Source organism: Sinocyclocheilus grahami, unplaced genomic scaffold (genome assembly GCF_001515645.1).
Source record: "Sinocyclocheilus grahami isolate Dianchi unplaced genomic scaffold, SAMN03320097.WGS_v1.1 scaffold191.1, whole genome shotgun sequence".
Classification (NCBI taxonomy): domain Eukaryota; kingdom Metazoa; phylum Chordata; class Actinopteri; order Cypriniformes; family Cyprinidae; genus Sinocyclocheilus; species Sinocyclocheilus grahami.
Window position 1 is genome coordinate 944,472 of NW_015505370.1, and position 21,939 is coordinate 966,410.

The 21,939-nt window shown below is 39.1% G+C and overlaps 1 protein-coding gene across 1 annotated transcript in view; it reads right to left on the reverse strand.

Moving 5' to 3' along the window:
• Nucleotides 1-21,939, reverse strand: part of LOC107594792 (disintegrin and metalloproteinase domain-containing protein 12-like) — a 144,420-nt gene that overhangs the window by 21,509 nt on the left and 100,972 nt on the right. Inside the window, exon 12 of the mRNA XM_016284968.1 lies at nt 4,943-5,120. Coding sequence (XP_016140454.1) covers nt 4,943-5,120 — 178 coding nt within the window. The remainder of the gene's footprint in view (nt 1-4,942; nt 5,121-21,939) is intronic.

The window sequence follows — 21,939 nt, forward strand, 5'->3', positions numbered from 1 at the left end:
TCATTCAGATTCCTGGGAACCACCATCTCTCAGGACCTGAAGTGGGACACTCACATCGACTCCATTGTTAAAAAGGCCCAACAAAGGTTGTACTTCTTTCGCCAACTGAGGAAATTCAACCTGCAACAGGAGCTGCTGAAAGAGTTCTACTCTGCCATCATTTAGTCAGTCCTGTGCACTTCAATAACTGTCTGGTTTGGTTCAGCTCCAAAATCAGACATCAGAAGACTACAGAGAACGGTTCCGACTGCTAAAAGGATTATTGGTGCTCCCCTGCCTACCCTCCAAGAACTGTATACATCCAGAGTGAGGAAAATGGCTCAGAAAATCACTCTGGATCCCTCACATTCAAGCCATCTCCTTTTTTTCGAACTTTTGCCATATGGTCGACGTTACAGAGCACCGAATACCAGGACAGCCAGGCACAAGAACAGTTTCTTTCCCCAGGCAATCTACCTCATGAACAGTTAATGTTCTCCCATTGTGCAATAAAAGTATGGGTAATAACCTTATACTTATATATCACTCTAAATCCTAGTACATCCCTACAACTTACTATTTTTTTATTTATTTAATTGTATTCTATTCCTGCTCTATAGCACACCTGTACATATAAATAAACCAAAATAAAAGAATAAATTGTATTTATGCATGTGTATTTTATTCACATCTTATTTTTATTATCGGTGTGTTGTTGTTGCCTCTGTGTACTGGAAGCTTGTGACACTAAAACTAATTCCTTGTACGTTCAAACATACTTGGCAATAAAGCTCTTTCTGACTTATATCTTTCACTTGGATGTTATAAGTTGCACTGTGTAAATACAGCTGGATAAAACAAAAACTGTGTCCATCTTCATTTCAGGCTGCAAAACAACAAAATGTGATTATTTTAAAGGGGGTGATTATTTTCTACACCTACTGTAAAAATTATAACAGATTAGGACATTTTAATAGAGGTACATTTACATATTTAAGTCAGGCTGTTTAATTGCATGGATCAGAAAGGAGGTGTATAATTGTATAAAATGGCCAAAAAGCAAAATTACAATTGTTTTTGGTGCAAGAAACCTTGACTAACATTATAACTAGACTTCAGGGGGAAAATAAAATGCTACAATAGCACAGGCTATGACCCCTTTAATTTGACATTAGATAATTAGGGGTTACAGAAAAACAATGGAAAGCAACAAAAATAAACCAATAAAACACAAACATCTTGTATGATTATTATAGTAGATATTAGTTCCAGGTGTTGAGTTCATATTCTTTTAAGAAATTCCCTTCTGTCAACCAGTTCTTTGAAACCATGGTAACAAAACAAATGTTGGGAAACGTTACTGTAGGTTTGTGTGTGTGAGTGTGTGTGTTAGTGTTTCATGTGTTGTTCTGAAAAATGTTTTTCTCAAACTCTGAACTCTTGGTATCAGTGAACAGTGTTCACGTGTGTACGTGTCTAAGTGAGTAACATCACTGACCCAAGACTGGAAGTGATGGGAACGTCAGAGTCTGAGCACAATTGAAGGAAAGAGGACATAATTTTTCTCAGAAAAGAAAGGGGGGAGAGGAAGAGATAGAGGTGAATTTTGAAGACTAAAAACCATTTGCTTTGTTGTTGAAGTGAAGCAGAAGAGCTTTGTCCTTCTCTAAAAGTAGGCCTACACAAGAAGCTCATTAAGACCTCAAGCACTAACATTTTATTTCATACACCACACAAAAATGTCTTTGGGACTTTTTATTTCTCTTTTTCACTCCTTTTCTCCCCCTCTTTAACAAGGTCCTGGTGTGGACTGGGAGAGGTGCTGAAGGGTTGGGCTAGGTAAGGTCAGTCCGCTGGCTCAAACTCTTCAGAGTCAAAGAAATCTCTTTACAGACCTGCTGTTTTCTCTAAATTACCATCAGTCAGTGCGAAATGATGGGGGGATGGGTTTCTCTCATCCTTCTACCCAACACAAAATACATGCTGCTGGGCTTCCTCTCTGCTCTTTACCCGCTTCCTCTCTCATTCCTCCTGGTGAGATCACTGGAGCTCCCAGGTGCCATTCTGAATCTTTTCCCCCCTAACAAGATCTTAGACTTTAAAGTTCAGGGCAGGTTTTTTCCCCCTCAGGTCTACACTGACACAATATGCCTCCATGACATCTAAATTACACAGACCATTTTTGAAGTCTCCAGTTCCATTACTACATGATATTAAGGGGGCATATTATTTATTGGACAGTGGAGACAGACAGGAAGGGGAAGAGAGAGGTGGAAGGGGATCAGGCTGCACAGATAACACAAACCTGGGTTCTAACAGGTTGTTTGTGTCACAAACACATGTGACCCACTGCACCACAGCTCAGATGGGAGCTGCAACATTTCTGACCTAAATTTGATTAGGTCAGAAATTTGTCTATATCATAAAACTTTCCTATGCAGAACATTGTCATTTTTTTAAGGCAGCAATGATCAGTGGCGCCCCTACTGGCGCCCCAACCGCCAAGCCCATGTTGACTGTTCATGCTTAACACAGAATTATAATTTAGTTTAAGCCAAGGTCACATATTCTCAAACATGGACTTAAATATTTTACATCAAAATTCAACATTAACGAAGATTTGTTTATTGAGGATTTCCTTCTCAGACTCCGCCTAAATTTTTCTTGCTTGTGCGCACTTTAGCGTGCCACTTCAGTAATACAGTGTTTGTGTGAAGATCACTTTGAATTTAAAACGGACAAATCAAAGTAAGCATACCAAATATCTCACCATGCTTTATTTCTCTTGTAAAAGACATGAATCTTGTAGCTTAAGGCTCCGCAGGCCATCCCAAAGTGTTTAACTCTGTAACTTTACGAATAGGTTCCATAATCAGCTTTATTTTGAACTGTATTAGAAATAATCGTTCCCCATTCACTCTTTAAAGGGGTCATATGATGCGATTTCAAGTTTTCCTTTCTCTTTGGAGTATTAGAAGCGGATTGTGCATAGATAAGATCCCTGAAGTTGCAAAGACTAAAGTCTCAAAACCAAAGAGATATTCTTTATCAAAGTTAAGATTCTGCCACACCCCCCTAAAACGGCTCGTTCTAACACGCCCCCACATATCTAGGTCACTATGTGGGAATATTTGCATAATGCCGCCCAAATGTGCATGCAAAGAAAGAAGGCGTGGTTTCAGTAACCGCAGTTAGTGTTGAAGCAGCCATGTCAGGGAGATGGTGTGTGTTTCTAGGCGAAAGCAAAAGCACTTTATTTGGCCTTCCAGAAGTAGATGCATTTAGGAATCTTTAAGATTGCTTACAACAGAACAGCAATGCATTTTATGGACGACCGTTCCGTGAATTTAAATAAAAGGCATGCTAATAAGCAACTAGATAATAGTGAGAATTGGTCCCTATACTAAAGTGTTATCTATAATTTTATATTAATTTTAAAGAGGTTTATTGTATGAGTATGGACAAATGAGATGAGAAGGTCTCATTTGTTTATTAACAGTGCATTATCCATTGTTCACAGATACAGAACTTTTGATCTTAATGTATTGACAGGGTTTCTGCAGGATTTTTAAGCTTAAATTCAAGACTTAAGACCTTTTTGAAGACCTGCACAAATAAAATGAATACCATATGAGCGGGGTAGGGCAATGTCTATATTAACATTAAACTGTGAAATGATTGTAAAAAAGCATAACATACAGTTTAGATACAAGTTTTCACAAAAACAAAAAGTTTTATAAAATGATAAACTTTACATTTCAGCCTTTAAACCATTTTTGAGAAATTAATTTAAGATTCTTAAATAATTTTAATTTAAGAAAAAATTTATTATTATATTAATTTAAACAAAATAATTGTTTAAATGCATAAATAATGTTTTGATATTTTAAACATAAAACATTAAACACTAGTCTAACCTGCTAGACTTCATCACATAATATATGCGTGCACTCTGTAGGTGTTTTGTTTGCTTTTCGCAATATACTCGATCGTATCAAATCGCACATCATTAAAACAACAATTACGATATTATCGCAGACCATGCATATCGCACACCCCTATTAGATTTTTATAATGCATTGTCTTCTTATCGATCCACCAGTTCACATTTAAAGCTCTGCGTGTTTGCAGGGTAAAAACATGGGTCAATTTTTGCATTTGTCTGAACTCTGAACAAAACAACAGTTTTATTGAAAATGCTCATTCATTTCTCTGCCAGCAGGTGGAGCGTTTGGTAGAAATATAACTGTTTCCCTGGTAACAGCAGAACAGCAGTGGAGCACTGGACTTTGAACATGCAGCGCTTGTGTTTATTCAATGAAATCATAGCCTTTTAAAGTTTAATCATCACATTCAGCCATATCGCAATTCTGGTCTTTCCGTCCCAAAATTTAAGACCTCTTCAAATCATAATTACGTCTTTATTGTACAATTTAAGACTTTTTAAGGCCTTAAATTTGATACAACTAAATTTAAGACTTTTTAAGACTTTTTTTAAGACCCGCGGAAACTGTTCTTTCATGTTTTTCATTTGTATGTTCAGTACTTATAGTGTAGCATTATATATGTATCCTATTTCATATTTACAAATAACCTGAAAATCTTTGAATTCCATTTACAACTGTAAAAAGTGTAAGGAATGTGAAAATTAAAACAAAAGAAAAGAAAACAAAGCTTTGGTAAAATGTATAAGAAACATTTTTATTGTCTCAGACTTGCAATATAATAATTTGCTATTTAACAGGTGTGCCTAGATGTGAAGGCTGTGTTGTTTCTGAATGTGTGTCAAAACAGGAATGGGTTTTGAGGACAAAGTCAGAGTGAAAAGCCAGACTTGCCTTTGAATTTTAAACTGACCAAATCAAATTCCAAACATTGCCGAAGACCTGCTAATCCTAACAGCTAGATGAGCAGCTTTGTTGTGACGAAACAAAGATCTTTGATGTGTGTGAATCTTTCGTACCTCTGGCTCTCCGCAGTCACACTCCTCTCCTTCTTCAATGTATCCGTTGCCACATTTCTGTCCCCCGTACAGCAATTTGACTTCAGGCATATTATATAAACACATGCCCACCCCTTTCTCCAGACTAGCCACCAGATCCTTCTTACTACACGTACTGAACACAGTGGGGAACGGGAACCTATTCACCAAAAGAGAGTAAGAAAAGAGAAAATTAATTGAACATTTTATTTAGTATTTTTAATTTGTTTCATTTAATTTTATATTTAATTATTTTTTTATTTTATTGTTTATGTTGTTTTAATTTTTTATTTAATTATATATTGTCAATTTAATATTTAAAGTCAGCAACTCTCATCTGAAAAATCATGCAAGTCAATTAGCTTTACCAACTTTGTTTTGCTGGTTAACAGCATGACCATACTGGTCTACCAGCACCAAACCAATACACCAGCCAGGACCAGAAATTCATCCTGAGGTAAGGGCTCTTTTCAGCAGTAATTTTAACCAATAAAATTGGGTGTCTAGCCAAACCCATTTTAAAGCAAAGGGACATAATGCATAATGGTACATAATCTCAACAAACCAGCCAAGCATGAAAAGTTGCAAGAATTCCAATTCCTAAAGTCATTAATGACAACAAAACAAAGCACATTAGCATATGACCTTCAACCATGACATTCACGCCGGAGTCCCCTACGTGATAGAACACAAAGCCAGCTAAGCGTAAGCCCATGTGGTACTATTCATGTTAATTCATCATTATCGATACATGATTATAGACAAAACAGCGTCGGACCCGACCTCAGCCTGACCGTAGTCACTGTAGCGGCCACTGACACAAAGACTAAGCTCTTTCAGATGAAGCAGAGCAGGGGACGATCATATGACAGCCTCGGTCTGGGGCGGCTGCTTCGGGCAGGGAGCGAGACGAGGTGAAATATCTGAGAGGACAGCAAATGAAGCTCATTTGGGTCTGGGCTCTGCTCACTGGAGAGTACTGCAGAAGATCCTTCATGGTCTGTTGCCAGTTTCTTCAGTTCACTAACTCACCACAACAAACAAGCTGAACAACAAAGTGCATATTTGCTATGCACTCATAAATATGCGAAACACTGAATAAATGGATGTCCTTGAATTTGTGCGTTTTCGAAAGCTAAAGTGACTCTTCCTGCAGACTAATAGTGTATGCATGCATGCATGTGAAAGGATTAAAACATTAATAATCATAAGGTTAATGGGTGTAACACGTCTGTGCTGAAAAATTACAGCAAATGGTTACGTTCAGTAATTACAGCGTGGCATTATACATGTAGCATGTTTTATGAAAAACAAATTCTATGAAATAAACAAATTATATATTTAAAAAGTGTGAAATTTCCATATAAACCTGTAAATTAAAGAAATAAAAAGGTTGCAATAGGATTCAGCAATATTTAATTGGTAATTTAAAGGAAAATTAAAGCGTTTAAAAGAATGATGAAAGGTGAACAATAAAGGAAATATTGTCAAATGTAAGCAAATTTGTGACAATGAATGTTTAATTTAATTTAATTGTTTATTTTATTGATTATTTATATGATATTAATTTATTTAGTATAGTCCCCATCAGCTTCTGATCTTACATTTTATTTTCGTTTCATTCTTTTGCTTAATTTTCTTTTCTATTTTTATTTAAATTTATATTTTGGGAAAGGACCATTTTAAAGTGTTAAATAGATTAGAAAACATGATAATCAGGTGAAGAAAGAATTGTCCAATTTCAAGAAGAAATTGAAAACAAGAAAGAAACACTGTCCAATTTTAATTTGTAATGAAAATAATTGTAGTAAAATATAGACATTTGTTTGGCCTCCAAAACACTTTGGACATACTGTATAGGTACATTAATTATCCAGAGTTCTGCACTGTTATTGTATGAGATGAGTGTCTTGGCTCACCAGAAGGACACTGAATTGAGCAACTAACACTCTGCAAACTCATAAAATTCTATTTGAGCTGTACTTTTACCAAAATGCCAACTAAAGTGTCTTGCCTCGCTCAAAAGACCTGCAATTGCATGCTGGTCCAGGCTGGTTTATGCTGGTTTGGAGCTGGTCTTCCAAGTGGACCAGCAAAACTTACTTAACTGTTCTCTTGATGAGGAAGCTGGTTGACCAAGGATTTCTTGCTGGTTAGGCTAATTAAGCAGCCTGATAGGAACAACAATACACTGGCATCCAAAATATAACATGCTGTAAAAAACAAAATACTTATAATACCGTTTTATAAACACCCATGACTCAGACAAGAAGCAATTCTGTCATCGGTGCCAGTACAGCAAAATAAACTCTGCAGATGAAAGAGAGGAAAATGGAAGGGAAGGATGGAGGGAGGTGTGGGGAGGAGAAACTGTTTGCCAGGAACAGCAGCGGTCCCTGGGGGGAAGTGACCGCTTGTTTGGGGTTTTGTGGTGGGACCCAAGCGTATGGAGGTGAGGGGACAACCGGCCAGACTCCTGCAAGGGGGTTTCTGGGTCTGTCCTCATCCTTCACCCTGTGTCCTCACTGCACCCTGCCCAAAAACACAACACCCCTGACTATAATCTATTGCTCATAGGCTGCTCTCAGATGAGTTTCATTTAAGGATTCACTTAATCTCAGATGTTTCTTGTAAAATTCCTAAATCGGACACCAATGAGACAAATGACGACATAAAATGATTGTGGATAGCATAGCTAAGAACATGTGCATTTTTTTAGTTCATAATGAAATCTCTGACTTCTGATCACAGACATTGGTATCTTGCCAAATCTGATTGATTGATTATTTATTTATTTATTGCTTGTTTGTTAAATACATAAGTGAACGAATAAACAAATAAACGAACAAACGAATGATTTCCATTCATTCATTCTGAAGAAAAATCTACAGAATACACAAATAAATTCTATTTATATAAAAGTAATCATTTATTCTCCTTATAATTTAATATGATGGAGAAAATCTGCAGACACACACACACACACTTATTTATTCATTCTCTTGCAGACTTTCTCTATTTGATATTATATTGTTAAAAAGGGCCCTAGTAAAAATGTCTTAACATATGAACATTATATTATTAATCACATGGCTTTTGAACAGTCTTTAGAAACCAGAATGAAAAATGCAACAGTAAAAATATCAAATTTAGTAAATGTCTTGAAAATGGCTGTGTTAAACATATTAAATTGATAACACATTAACGTTAAGAACCTTAATGTGCCCTGGACCTCAGTTTGGAAACTCCTGGTCTAAGAAAAATAATCAAGACATTAAAAAGATCACATTTTGACTTTTGTTTCCTATAAGACTGCACACAGACCATCATAATTCAGCCACAAAAGAAACAGACAAAAGCAATTTAGCCCCAAAACACTGATTTGCAATGAGCCCCTGGCCTTCAGCAAATCTCACAGATGCCAGCAGTGTGGCAGTAAGCTGGGGCACAATCAAGCATTTATGAGTTTTAATGCCGCCTTTAAAGGGATTACCGTTGAAAGAGACCAATCAGTAGGGGCGTCTGGAAGTAAAAGTCATGACATTTGCAAATGGAAGCGACACATACTGTATCTTAAACACCCTAAGAAAAAGCTAATGATCCAAAAATGACATTTAAGCGGTGCTGTAGTTTGTGCAATGAGCCGTTTGCAGCAGCGAGGGCTAGAACAGTAATGTGACAGAGGAAAGGACTTTGGTTTAAATAGGGATTGACTTTGGGGATGGAGAGCTTAGAATGGCACAGGCTAAGCTGGCATCAGGTCAAGTGGGTTAAGTGGACTTGGCGTGAAGAAGAATGGTAGGAGCAAAAGCCAGATTGGTTTGTATGGCCTGGCGTGCAGAGATGGTTTGAGGCACACATGAGCATGATTTGTGTGCCAATCCACTCTCAAAATGCTGCAGGAGGGTTTTGGGATAAGAGAGACCACAGATACAGCCATGCATAAAAACACACGCAAACACATGTACAAACCCGATTCCAAAAATGTTGGGACACTGTACAAATTGTGAATAAAAACAGGAAGCAATGATGTGGAAGTTTCAAATTTCAATATTTTATTCAGAATGCAACATGCATGACGTATCAAATGTTTAAACTGAGAAAATGTATAATTTTAAGGGAAAAATAAGTTGATTTTAAATTTCATTGCATCAACACATCTCCAAAAAGTTGGGACATGGCCATGTTTAGCACGGTGTGGCATCCCCTCTTCTTTTTAGAACAGTCTGCAAACGTCTGGGGACTGAGGAGACAAGTTGCTCAAGTTTAGGAATTTGTCCCATTCTTGTCTAATACAGGCTTCTAGTTGCTCAACTGTCTTAGGTCTTCTTTGTCGCATCTTCCTCTTTATGATGCACCAAATGTTTTCTATGGGTGAAAGATCTGGACTGCAGGCTGGCCATTTCAGTACCCGGATCCTTCTTCTACGCAGCCATGATGTTGTAATTGATGCAGTATGTGGTCTGGCATTGTCATTTGCAGAGTTAAGTGTGCGAGTGCACTTAAACCTTCACATCATTCTTCTCTTTACTCAACTTTCCTGATTGCCAAACGATTCGCTCTGTTCCCAGCATCTGTGCAACCCCTAAAGCCCTCCTTATGAATTCAAATTTGATCAAACAACAAATCCTTCCTGCCTGAACTGCACTTTACTCCTTTACCCCAGTAAATCAAAGCCGCAGACGCACAAAAATCCACAGAGAACTCCTGCAGTCTACCCTGTCAAAGCCTCTTTTTTCAACTCAAAGATCTGCTTGCATCTGAAACATTAACTGCTATCATTAAGCATCTGCTTCATAATTCTCACTAAACAAAACCACATCTTTTCCAAGACTACTGATCACAACAATGAACCCAGATGCTGATTACAGTGTCAATTATTCTGAAATTACACGCCTGCTGTCCTCTCCAAAATGAGTATGCTTAAACATTTTGATATATTTATGAAACAGTGTGATGCTGAGTGTTTGCAGAAAACCAATGGCTCTAATCAATCTCTCTCATTCTGTTGGCAACTCTGATCTGAGGCCAGTGCACCTGCTGTGCTTTATAGATCTTTAAAATTACAGGGCAGGAGTGAGAAGAGACCCAACACAAGCCAGCTACAACACTGCATTGAGCAAAACACAGGCTAAACTTTGAAAACAAGTCAATTAAAGAAGAATGAAAGACATTCACGAGTTCACACTAACACAATGTGATTAAGCAATTAGTAGCATATTTGGCGTGCTGTCCAGAGGGAGGGCTCCGAGCTTGGGTTAAAGCCCGAACCCAGAGAACTCCCCAAAAGAAGCTAATGGCATGGGACAGCAGCCGGAGAGAAAACTAAGTAGCCTCCAAAAAATATGCGTGCCATGAAGAAAAGTAGGGTGTGCGAGGAGGCGGCAGGGCAACTGGGAGGGGTTATGCGGTGCTTGAACGAAAGCAGCGACTCTCCACGTCAGATGGCAAGCCCTACCTGTCACCGAATGAGGAGCACGATGGAAGGCCAGGTGAGGGACTCTTGCTGCATCCGAAGGGAGCTGCGGCTCTGCTGATTAAGCCGGGCACTGCGGCGGCTGTATCAGATTAAGCGGAGCACTGCGGCGGCGGTATCAAATTATGCGGAGCACTGCGGCGGCGGTATCAAATTAAGCCATGCACTGCGGCGGCTGTATCAAATTAAGCAGGGCACTGCGGCGGCAGTATCAAATGAGCAGGGCACTGCAGCGGCAGTATCAAATGAGCGGGGCACTGCGGCGGTAGTATCAAATTAAGCAGGGCACTGCAGCGGCAGTATCAAATTAAGCAGGGCATTGCAGCAGCGGCTTAATTTTTTTTTAACTGATCAGAATTAGATGGGCTTTCTTTGTGTGAAAATTATTGGTCCTGATATAGCTCTTGAAGGTGTCCGATGACCATCGACCGAGAGCTTGGGTCTGCTGCTATGAGAGACCTTTTTGAGCTGCTGTAGTTACTGCCCCGATTCGGAAGGAGTGGCTGGAAAATCATTCTACGGGTATGACTGGTTGGACGATGTTTATTGAACATCATTTGGACAGATGTTTTTGAAACCAAAAACATGTGACGGGGTGGTTACAGTCATCAACAAAAGAGGGTCAAGAGGGGATGTAGACGGAGAGCTTCTGAATTGTAGGCAAGAAAAAAGGCCTGATACGGTTGGATTGGTGATGGGAGGTTAAATTCTGACGTGGTGACCTTTTTTTTTCCTGATCTTATTTACTTTGATGAAATAGGAGTTTCGCTGTCAAGCACGGAAAGGTTGGATGGAGTTGAATAGAAGTTATTGTGAATTCCAAGCATCTCAGGAAACCACAAAGCCAGTATGAACATAGTCTACGAGCGGTATGGAGTGAGTGGAACCCTGTGCAGAGAATGTGGATACATTTAGAAAGGATGTCGAAAGTTATCAGCTGTCTAGCGTCCGGGCTTGGAGGATGAGAGCACTGAATTCCTTTGATCAAAAGAGAAATTTGAGAATTGTTAATTTCAGGGGCACCGTAGATTAATTTGTGGAAAACAAATTGGATGCCGCTTAGATAACCTTTGACTGACTGGGCTTGGAGGTTGTTACAGGTGTTAAGGTAGGAAACGAAAGATGTGATTGAGAGGAAGGAGAAATTGTGAAATGGCAGGTTGTACGAGAGGTGGAAAGCTTTAAATCGTCTCCAAGCAGTTAGATAAGATTGGATGGTTCTGGGTGAAACGGAGTAGCAGAAGGGTAAGAGTAAGGTGGCGGAGCTTGAATGGCTAGCAGAGGCAGCCTCACGCTAACGTCTGCCGCCGGAGGGAGAAAGGAGGGGGAAGGATAGGAGTTTGGGAAGCTACGCCAGCAGGCAACGTTGCGTGCAGCGCTTTAGCTGAAGGCGCCGCAGTGATTGGTTGAGAAGGAGTGAGGCAGTGCAGTGTGAGGAGCAGCCGAGTCTGGGCATGGGAGGCCACTGAAAAGGAAAAAGGATTAGAAGTAACAGGAGGAAAGACTGAGATGTGAAGGCATGTGTTGCAAGCCTAAGCAGCTTTGCGCTGGTTCCAGATGCTGTAGCTGTAGGCCACGGGGGCTTGTGATATTCGGGGGAAAATGCTGCACAGCTTGCAGAGGCAGTAGTGGTGGAAATTGATTCTTTCAAGAGATTCGTTCATTTTCAGTTCGTTCACCAAAATTATTCGTTCAGTGACCAATTCTTCATATTAAATAAATACGCCAGCAGCTGGTGAAAAAGAGTGTCTTATCTGTTCTGTCTTACGTCAACGAACGTATTCACTTATTACAAAAAAACTGATTTGGCTTTATTAAAATGTGTGCATAATCTCCTCATTAAATAAAGTCTAAATGAGTTGTTCAGATGACCAAAGCATAAGGTTTTCTTGCATATTTAACATTTTAAGTGTTTGGTCAGACATTTAAACATTCATAAATCGGGGATTAAACGTTGAGTTATGTTCTGTATGCTAAATGTGAATATATAAACAAGTTTATTTGCACAGTACCTATAACTGCGCTTTGCATCTGCTTCTGCTGATTGCTGATAGAGATTGACATGCTTAATGACCGACTGACCTGGCCAGTACACTCTCATTCATTTTGTTCACAAACAAGATATGTACCAGTTCATTCAACTCACGAACGACATGTACCAGTTCATTCAACTCACGAACGACATGTACCAGTTCATTCAACTCACGAACGACATGTACCAGTTCATTCAACTCACGAACGACATGTACCAGTTCATTCAACTCACGAACGACATGTACCAGTTCATTCAACTCACGAACGACATGTACCAGTTCATTCAACTCACGAACGACATGTACCAGTTCATTCAACTCACGAACGACATGTACCAGTTCATTCAACTCGTTCATGAACGAGAAGATCTCTCTCTCGTTCAACTTCAGACTCAAAAGAAACTCGTTCAGTGAAAGACGTATTCGTTCACAACATTCAACAAACCACATGGTTCATCACATCTCATACTCGATGGCTATTGGCTCGAGGGTTAGTCATTCTTTGACAGGATGAAACAGTCCACAGAGCTACCCGGTTCACTGAACTGCGCATGCGCTGCCAATAGTGCCGCGCTGCTCTGGAGGGAGGAATTTCAGTGAATGAGAAATATGAGTCAATGGATTACGTGAACGATTCTTTCACCAAAAAGATTCGTTCAAAAAAGAACGATTCGTTCAAGAACGTAACAACACTAAGAGGCAGCCTCACGCTAGTGTGCTACGGTAGCTGGAGACCACTGAAAAGGAAGAGAGGTTAGAAGTAGCAGGAGAAATATGACGACTTTGACATCATAAAATTACGAAAAGACATGCATTTCCTCTTAACCACACGATTAGTAGTAAGTATTGAAACAGCTAGCCAGCCAAGCAGCACACCAGCTGATAGAGACTTGGAGAGAGGTGCCTAGCAGTATGCCCAATGTATGCGAATTAGGTTGCTAGTTGTACTTGTTCAATAACAACAACCAGTTATTTGTTGGTTTGCACCTATAATTGTACACCGTTTAACTTATTTTCATGAAAATCTAATCTTTTTTCATCTTATCTGTCTATCAGAGTAAAATGTGTAATTTAAAATACAGGTAAAAAGCTAGTGAAAATTAATATAGAAAATTTGAGTAATTTCATTGCGTGTTCTACGCAGTTTTGCATCTTGGTTACAAAAAATGACATCGACATCCATAATGTCATCACGTCCTTTTACAACAAACGACCTACCTTTAGCGACTTTTCTTAATATTACTGCAACAAGGCCTGCGGTGCTAGCGGAAGCAGTCTCGCGCTAACGACTGCTACGTGAGCTGGAGGCCCGGCTGCATGTGGCGCTGCGGCCGGAAGAGCCTCTGTGAAAAGTTGAGCCAAAGCGGGAAGCGAATGAGGTTTTGCTGCAGTGAGAACTGGGGCGCGGCCCAGGCTCTTTTAAGACCTGCCACTGCGACCCAAAGCTCGAGGAGAGCCGGGTCTTGTGCGGGACAATGATAGTGTCGAGTGGGCGAGTTCGAGGCTTTGCTCAATCTATTGGCCGCCTTGGCTGATTTGCAGAATGAAGAATAGATCGTACAGATCAGCTTTGTTTACCCTCCGTGAGAATGGCTCGTGAATGGAGAATGGAAAAAAAAAAAAAATTCTGCGTTTGCTTCCGCCTTAAATACCATTCACTTTCCGATCGGAGGATATATTGGCATGGCCGAATGATACGAGGATGTCGGGGAAGTCTCGCCGGTGGAGGTGAGGTTAAGCCTCGGTGTTGTGGAGAGCGTGTGGCTGGTCGAGCAGAGCGACGGCCGCGATGAAGCTCAGTGGCGGTGACTGGCGGAAAAGGAGTGAGCCTAGGGCCGGCAGATTGCGACCAAGGATACGAAAGATCCCCAGTACAGGTCTCGCCGTCATACGGAAAAAGTTTGTGATATAGTCTGTGATATAATGGCTCAAGGAGCAAAACCGAATGCTGGAAAACTTTTGTGGAACTGAGGTAAGTTGGCTGTATATATACACACACACACACGTATGTGCTTGTTAAGGTGATTAGCTGACGAGCTCCACCTGGGCCAGACTGATTATCTGATCGTGCTCCTCCCGAACCTTGTTAATAAAACATCATTAAAAGCAAAACAGACATGTTAAAAAGACCAGGCAGGTAAATGACAGAATTTTGCTTTTTGGGTGAACTATCCCTTTAAAAACCCAACATACTGGTGACCAACTTAAAATATCAAACCCTGCTCTTTTGACTGGAAGTGCACTTAGGGTCCATTTGCACGAGATGCATATGGCTCACTTGTTGTTTTAGATCATTGAGGGTGTTCACTAGTGATGTCCGTTTTGCGAACGAAAATAGTTTGAAACGGTTCGTGTCTCCAGTTAGCACTAATCCACAAATTACTTAAGTTATTCACTTTTTTTATGTGCCTGACACTCCCTCTGACTCGAAATAAACCAATATCCCAGAGTTATTCAGTTACTCCAACAGTGCACTGACTGAACTGCTATGAAAATAACAAATAAAAAACTGATGATGAGCACGAGCAGAGCAGCTGATATTCTGAGCGTGCGTGCAGCATGCCGTGTACTAATGAACGTACACGCCCACTGTTAGCGGTTCTTGTTCTCGAATCAAGAATCGGATGCAACAGTTTTTGGATCACCAGGACACTCAACCGAGAACGGTTTCTTTTCAAACAGAGAACCGATGAGCTGATGATACTGCACGTGTGTAATTTTTCAAGAGGACAAAAAAGCATGATAGTCTAGTATTTTGTTAAACATCAGAAAGTATGATAGTATAAAACATATTGGAAATATATTTATGACTTAATGACTGAATGTTTATGACGGTCATCACTGTACGAGGATGTGTTTGGCTTGGCAGCATTACGGTTTTGAAACAACTGATGGAGCAAAAGAAACACTATTTTATTTATTTATTTATTTTTTAAGATGAATGTATCTGTGTGTCTTAAAGGACTTTGTGTGTTCAGTTAAGGATTATGTTAGGTTATAGGCTAAAAGGGCTTTTATGATCTAGGAAGGGATGTTGGACCATAATAATTGAGACAGTATGTTTAATAGGAAACAAGGGATGATTTATGAAATACCTGTACTGTAATTATAGTTAATGATGACACATTCACAAATTGAATTTGTATTAAACAAACAATTCTCCTTTTGAATCACTCTTGTGGTTCTCGATTCTCGATCTCATTCCAGAGTCAAGAATCAGTTGCAATGGTTTTCGGATCACCAGTACACTGAACCGAGAATGTTTTTTTTTTTTTAGAATCAATGAGCTGATGATACTGCGCATGCGTGATTAAGCGTGAAGCTACCAAACAGTACATAACTACCTATGACTGACTGTGACACAGCACTGTCTGAACCAAACTAGTTATTTTGGACAGCTGATGCTATGAGCGCAGGTAAGCTGAGGACTTGAATGAGGGGGCCAATCTGGTGAAACGCAAGTTTATTTAGTAACAAATACATCGGAATGGATTATGCGTAGTAAGTGGATCATGATTTCTGTGCTGATGAAGACTAATTTATTCACTTTATAACTTCAAGACTTGTAAAACATCCTTGTTTTCACATCACTGCCTGTACCTGTACTTGGGTGCTTAGTTGCAAAACTTAATTGGTTTTAACTGACTGAAGTTATGATTACTGAATTTATATATTTGAATGTGTTGAGTGTATTTTCATCCCGGCCCGGGACGATAGTCATTAAGTCATCACGAATGACATCATTACGTTCGGGCGTAAAAGAACTGTTTAGCCATTTTTTTTAACTGGTTCATTGAAATGAACTGTCCGAAAGAACCGGACTTCCCATCACTAGTGTTCACATACACAGAAACACACCCTAATGAGTATTGTTTCAGCTGAGCTTGCGTGTTACCCAAGTATTCCTGGAAACAACAGAGCATTCCTGATTCCTGAGCAATCTTCTGGGCACTGTTAGCGTGAACCTCTCTACAGTATGTCACAGTATTCAAGACATTCAGATTTCACTTCGGGAGATGTCAGAGCAGCCGGTCAAACCATGACGATGATATCATAATACACACACCCATGCATGACAATGTGTTTAAAGAAAACACTTTGGAAACCTACTCAACACAGGCTGATTGGAAAAAACATTTTTACAAAACTCCAGAAACATACCAATACAGACAATTCATGGCTGTTTCCAGCTGAAATGAACACTTGTGGCAGTAAAACACCAACAAGGTTTATTCCTGTTTACACAAAATATGATTACGGAGCAGATTATTGATTGAAGACTTATCTTTTCTAAAGCTTCCTTGAATGGTACTACTTTTACCACTTTTACCATAGAGCATGATTTGTAATCTAAAACATTTTGGGTTCGCATCCCATAACCAGCTCATTATGTATGGTTTTCTGACATAGTAAACATGCTCGGTAGCTCCCCTGGTACAACATTACATTTGCAATGCAGAGCAATCGGGTATGAGTTCTGTTAAATGCGAGTAACAATAAAAGAGTTCAAAGAACCAAACTAAAATGGCATGGTTGCTTCAGTAAATGTTTGCTTTTGTTTACATTATCGGTTAGGCTCAGGGAAGGTTTTTTTTGTAGGTGGTACACTATTTTAATTTCCGAACTGTAGCAATATGGACAACTAAAGTAATAAAACGCTGCCAGAATAATTTTCATCTGTTTAGGATAAAACTGAACTCACTTTTAGTGCTACTCACTGGGCATTTCACTTTGAAAGTGTTGCGAAACATGTAAGAAGCAACGCATGAATTCGCAAAAATATTGCTACGGGCACTTTTTCCAAAGAGCCTTCACTGAGTCCATTACTTCTAAATTACATATTTAAACACATTCTTGCTCTTTGTGAACAGACACACACGTTGACACCCCTCACTGGAAACTTCTGGCAATTTTTAAATTTCAAAAAACACTGTTTAGTAAGTTTTTTTAAGCCTTTTGGTTTAGGGGACACAGTAAGTGTCCTCATAAACCATGTTTATGTTGGAGTACCTGTCATTATACACATTTGTGTCCTCAAACCATACAGTATATACTGTACCAGATCACACACACACAAAATCATCTGCAGTAACTTGCCCAGATATTTTCTAAGTGCTCCAAAAAAGCGGCAATTCAAAATCATTTGCATCTAGACTTTTTCAAGCCGCCATTCTGACTTTGATCTATTAGAGCTTTTATGCTGTAAGCAATAGGTGTGGAATGAGGAAATTAATGTCATTTAATCAGCCTCCTCCAGCAACGCAAACTGATTTGATGTCGGACTCTATTGTGCTGCCTGTCGTTTAGAAGATAACAGCTCTGCCTGGGATTCGGTGTGCGGCCGCCACAATAAAAGGTGAAAGTGATACCCATTAAGCGATAGCATCTGATGTGCTCTTTCCAAAAGGCCACCTGGCATGCTTGACATTATGGGCAACTTCACTCATTTGCTCTGTAGTGAAGAAACAGGCAGAGATTTGTGAGGTAAGCAGTCTAAAAAAAAAATTAAAAAAAAATTGTTAAATCACAACGTTTAACCTCCTGCTGAAAGCTTCATACCTCAAGTTAAGATATACGCTGTACTTGCACTTTGGTGACTTTTAAGAGTAAGTTAGTCCACCTTGCGGTCATCCTGGTTGCATCCCTGACAGGAAATCCCATTTTTACATGTACTGCTCCTGTCTAAATGATTGAGGAAACAAAATAACATACAGTGGGGTTCAAAATTGACTCCACAATGAATATTGCTTTTTAAAAAAAATCTGATTTATACATTTACATTACATTTAGTCATTTAGCAGACGTTTTTACCCAAAGCGACTTACAAATGAGGACAATGGAAGCAATCAAAATCAACAAAAGAGTAATGATATACAAGTGCTATGACAAGTCTCAGTTAGCTTAATGCAGTACACATAGCAAGGTTTTTTTTTTAATAATATAATAAATAAAAAGAAAAAAGATAGAATAGAAAAAGAATAGAGCAAGCTAGTGTTAGAGGTCTTTTTTGCTTTTGTTAAATTGTATAATAAATGAAAAGAAAACAGATACAGTACAAAAGGGTTAGAAAGCAAGTGTTAGTTTTTTTTAAGAATAGAGAGTGCTAGAGTTAGAGGGTCAAATAAAGATGGAAGAGATGTGTTTTTAGCTGATTCTTGAAGATGGCTAAGGACTCAGCTGCTCGAATTGAGTTGGGCAAGTCATTCCACCAGGAGGGAACATTTAATTTAAAAGTCCGTAAAAGTGATTTTGTGCAGAGTTAGACGAATTGTTAATTTTGTTATGGTAGTATGTCCTTTTAGCAGTGGATACATTAGCAGAGAAGGAAGAGAGGAGTGACCGTTACACATTAAGGTCAGTAGGATTTTTGGATTTGCGCCACACCCATTCAGCAGCCCTGAGCTTAGAACGATGTTCACAGAGAACATCAGATAACCAAGGGCAGAAGGGGTGGTACGGGCTGGTCTGGAAGACAAGGGGCAGAGAGTGTCTAAAGATGTAAGAGTGGAGCAGAAAGTATCAGCAGCACTGTTAGCATCAAAAGATGCTAACAGTTTAGGGCAGTGGTTCTCAACCTTTTTTTCCACTGGGCCGCACTATGGTCCAAGTGCAAGTCTCACGGGCCGCACGCATATCATTTACATATTACGTCACCAATACAAACCAACCAGATTATATATTATAGCTTAAATATAATATCTAATCAATTACATTCATTAAAATAAATAATTATACTCACCATTAATAAAACACCTGATGTTGTCGGGAGCTGACAAATTTTGTGAAATTCTGCTCGAAAGGAGTTACAGCACAATGAAGTTGCGATTGTAAGTTGCGGTCTGTAAGACGCGCACAGAAGCGTGACTTGACTCGCAACATTGCAGAAAATGTGCGTTCACCAATGTAGCCTATGTTGATCCACATATGTAAAACACTTTCAAATTTAATAATCTGAGGTTCTCTCCAGAGATGTTTTGCCACATTTCTGCAATTAAGGATGATTGTTGCGTAGTATGGGTGTTTCCTTTTAAACATCTTCAAGTGAGTGGCGGGGCAAACCGAAATTCCAGAACTCTCCCACCTTCACTGCTTACAGATGCGACTATTCTTGTTTTTATGTGTTCCTTTGCTAGCATTTTCCACATTAAGTTTTTCTCCATTAATAACACATTTGTCCATTCTGATGCTTAATTTTACCGAACTAATGGCTGCTGATGACTATTTGAATTGAATTCTGCCAAAGTGTGCGCTTGTAAGTGTTCGTTAAATGCAAAACGTTAATTACGTGAGTAGCCTACAGGTCTGCTTATGTCTGAAAATAATATGAAAAACAAAATTATTTTACATAACTAAAACATTATAGCTTATATTTGTTTAGTACAATTTTAAATTAATGTAAAAACTCAAATGAATTTTAAAACGGAAAGTTATTTAAATTGTGTTCAGCATGGTGGGCCGCATTTTAATTCGTGACGGGCCGTGGGTTGAGAACCACTGGTTTAGGGGAAAGAAGCGAAGATGAAACCATAGCAGATAGCCGGGAGGGTGAGAGTGAGCATGGCTTACGTCGAAAGATGACATGTGGAGGGGTATGTGTTGTGTCAGGAACCATGTTGAGGTTAAGAGTGAGGAGGAAGTGATCCGAGGTGTGCAGTGGAGTAACCAGTACATGATCAGTGGAGCAGTGTCGTGTGTAAATAAGGTCCAGTCTGTTGCCTGATTTGTGAGTAGCAGTAGCTGACACTCGGTTGAGATCAAAAGAGGCAAGCAGAGTGTGGAAGTCTACAGCCTGAGGTTTATCTAGGTGGATGTTTTATTTATACATGGACATAAGTAAAGAAGTCTGATTAGCTCTTTAAATCAAAAGGCACAACTTCTTTTTCTTAGAGCCTCTGTGTTCAGTATTGCAATTTCCTCCATTAATTTTCAAACAAGTGCTTTATTTCTTCCTCAAACTGTTGTTTGGCGCAAATGTTGGCTATTGTATTTGGGTGAAAATATTAAGAAGAGGACAATAACATCCGGTTTATGCTATGGTAGTTATTTAGCCTGTTCTCTTAATTTCTAACTTTGTCTCTGCATAATTCTGTGTTTTGTCTTGTCTGTCAGTCGATCTTATTCATTCTCATTTGCAATGGTCTTTGCAATTCTGTTGAGTTTCCAGCTCTGAATCTCTCAGACTGTATGTTGTTCGTTTAACACTGCAGGTAGGACACTGGTGCTGAGAGCTCACAGCAGCTGTCAAAAAGACAAAAAACAATGCATGCAAGATCATGAATTTCTCATGTTTGAACTTTAAAATAGATCACTGCAGAGTGAGAACAGCACAACACATCCAGCAACAGCAGGAAAAGGGTTTTGAGGAACTGAATAAATCAGAGCCAGTTTGTGTGCCTTGTTAAAGCCAACTTGCAGGAGGTTTATTTAGCCAGTGAAAACAGCATGGAAACAAAGGATCAAACATAGAGAAAATGAAAATTGAGAATGTGTTATCTGAATCATTTTTGACTGCTAATAATGATTTTCTTAATCAGTATTTAATATGCTGATTTGATGCTCAAAAACATATCTTATTATTGCCAATGTTAAAAAAAAGTTGTGATGCTTAATATTTCTATGGAAACTTTGATTATAGGTCAAAAGAACAGCATTTATATTAAATCTTTCATAACAACTGTCTTTACTATAAACTTTATTAAATGAATACATCCTTGCTGAATAAAAAAACAAATATCCTATTTAAACCAAATTTCTGAACAATAGTTTATATTCTCTGAAAAAAAAAAAATCATCAATAGTAGGTCTGATTCAAAAGTACATTGATCTTGTTCTTCAGTAAAAGTCGATCAAAATCCTTAACACAGGACCAAAACATTAAGAAAGTGATTTTTTTTGTCTATGTATGAGCTTGTAGAATATTTGCACACAGTTGATCTGTTTTAGTGTCTTTGAGACAGCATGTGTCCGTGAGTTTCGGCCTTTAGGGTTGAATAAACGAAGGAAGTCTGATTCTCCCATGGGAAGCGAAAAATAGGCCAGCATTTTCCTGACTCTGCAATAGTACACAGCTTATCTGATACAACAAACTAATGTGCACTGCCCCTAAAACAATACAAAACAAACACTTGAGACTTACAACCCTACATAAACTTATCAGAAGTAGACACCAAACTCCAGCTAAACTGTGACCTCAAAACCTTTGAATGACGCTGCAATGGACAATGTGTGAGGGGCTATTTTGAAAAGTGGGGACAAGCTTTGGCACTCCAGCATTCTTTTAAAAGCACCTTCTTTTTACAGAAGCACCATGTCCGTTTAAGTATTCATCCATTGCGCTGCTGGAGAATTTAAAGCTATGAATCTTTAAAGGAAAAATGATGTCAACCTCCCCTCGGTACCTGCGGCTAAAATAGATGACAAAACATCTCTCCTGACTTTTCCCCCCCTAAAGTAGCATTTAAAAGCCCAGG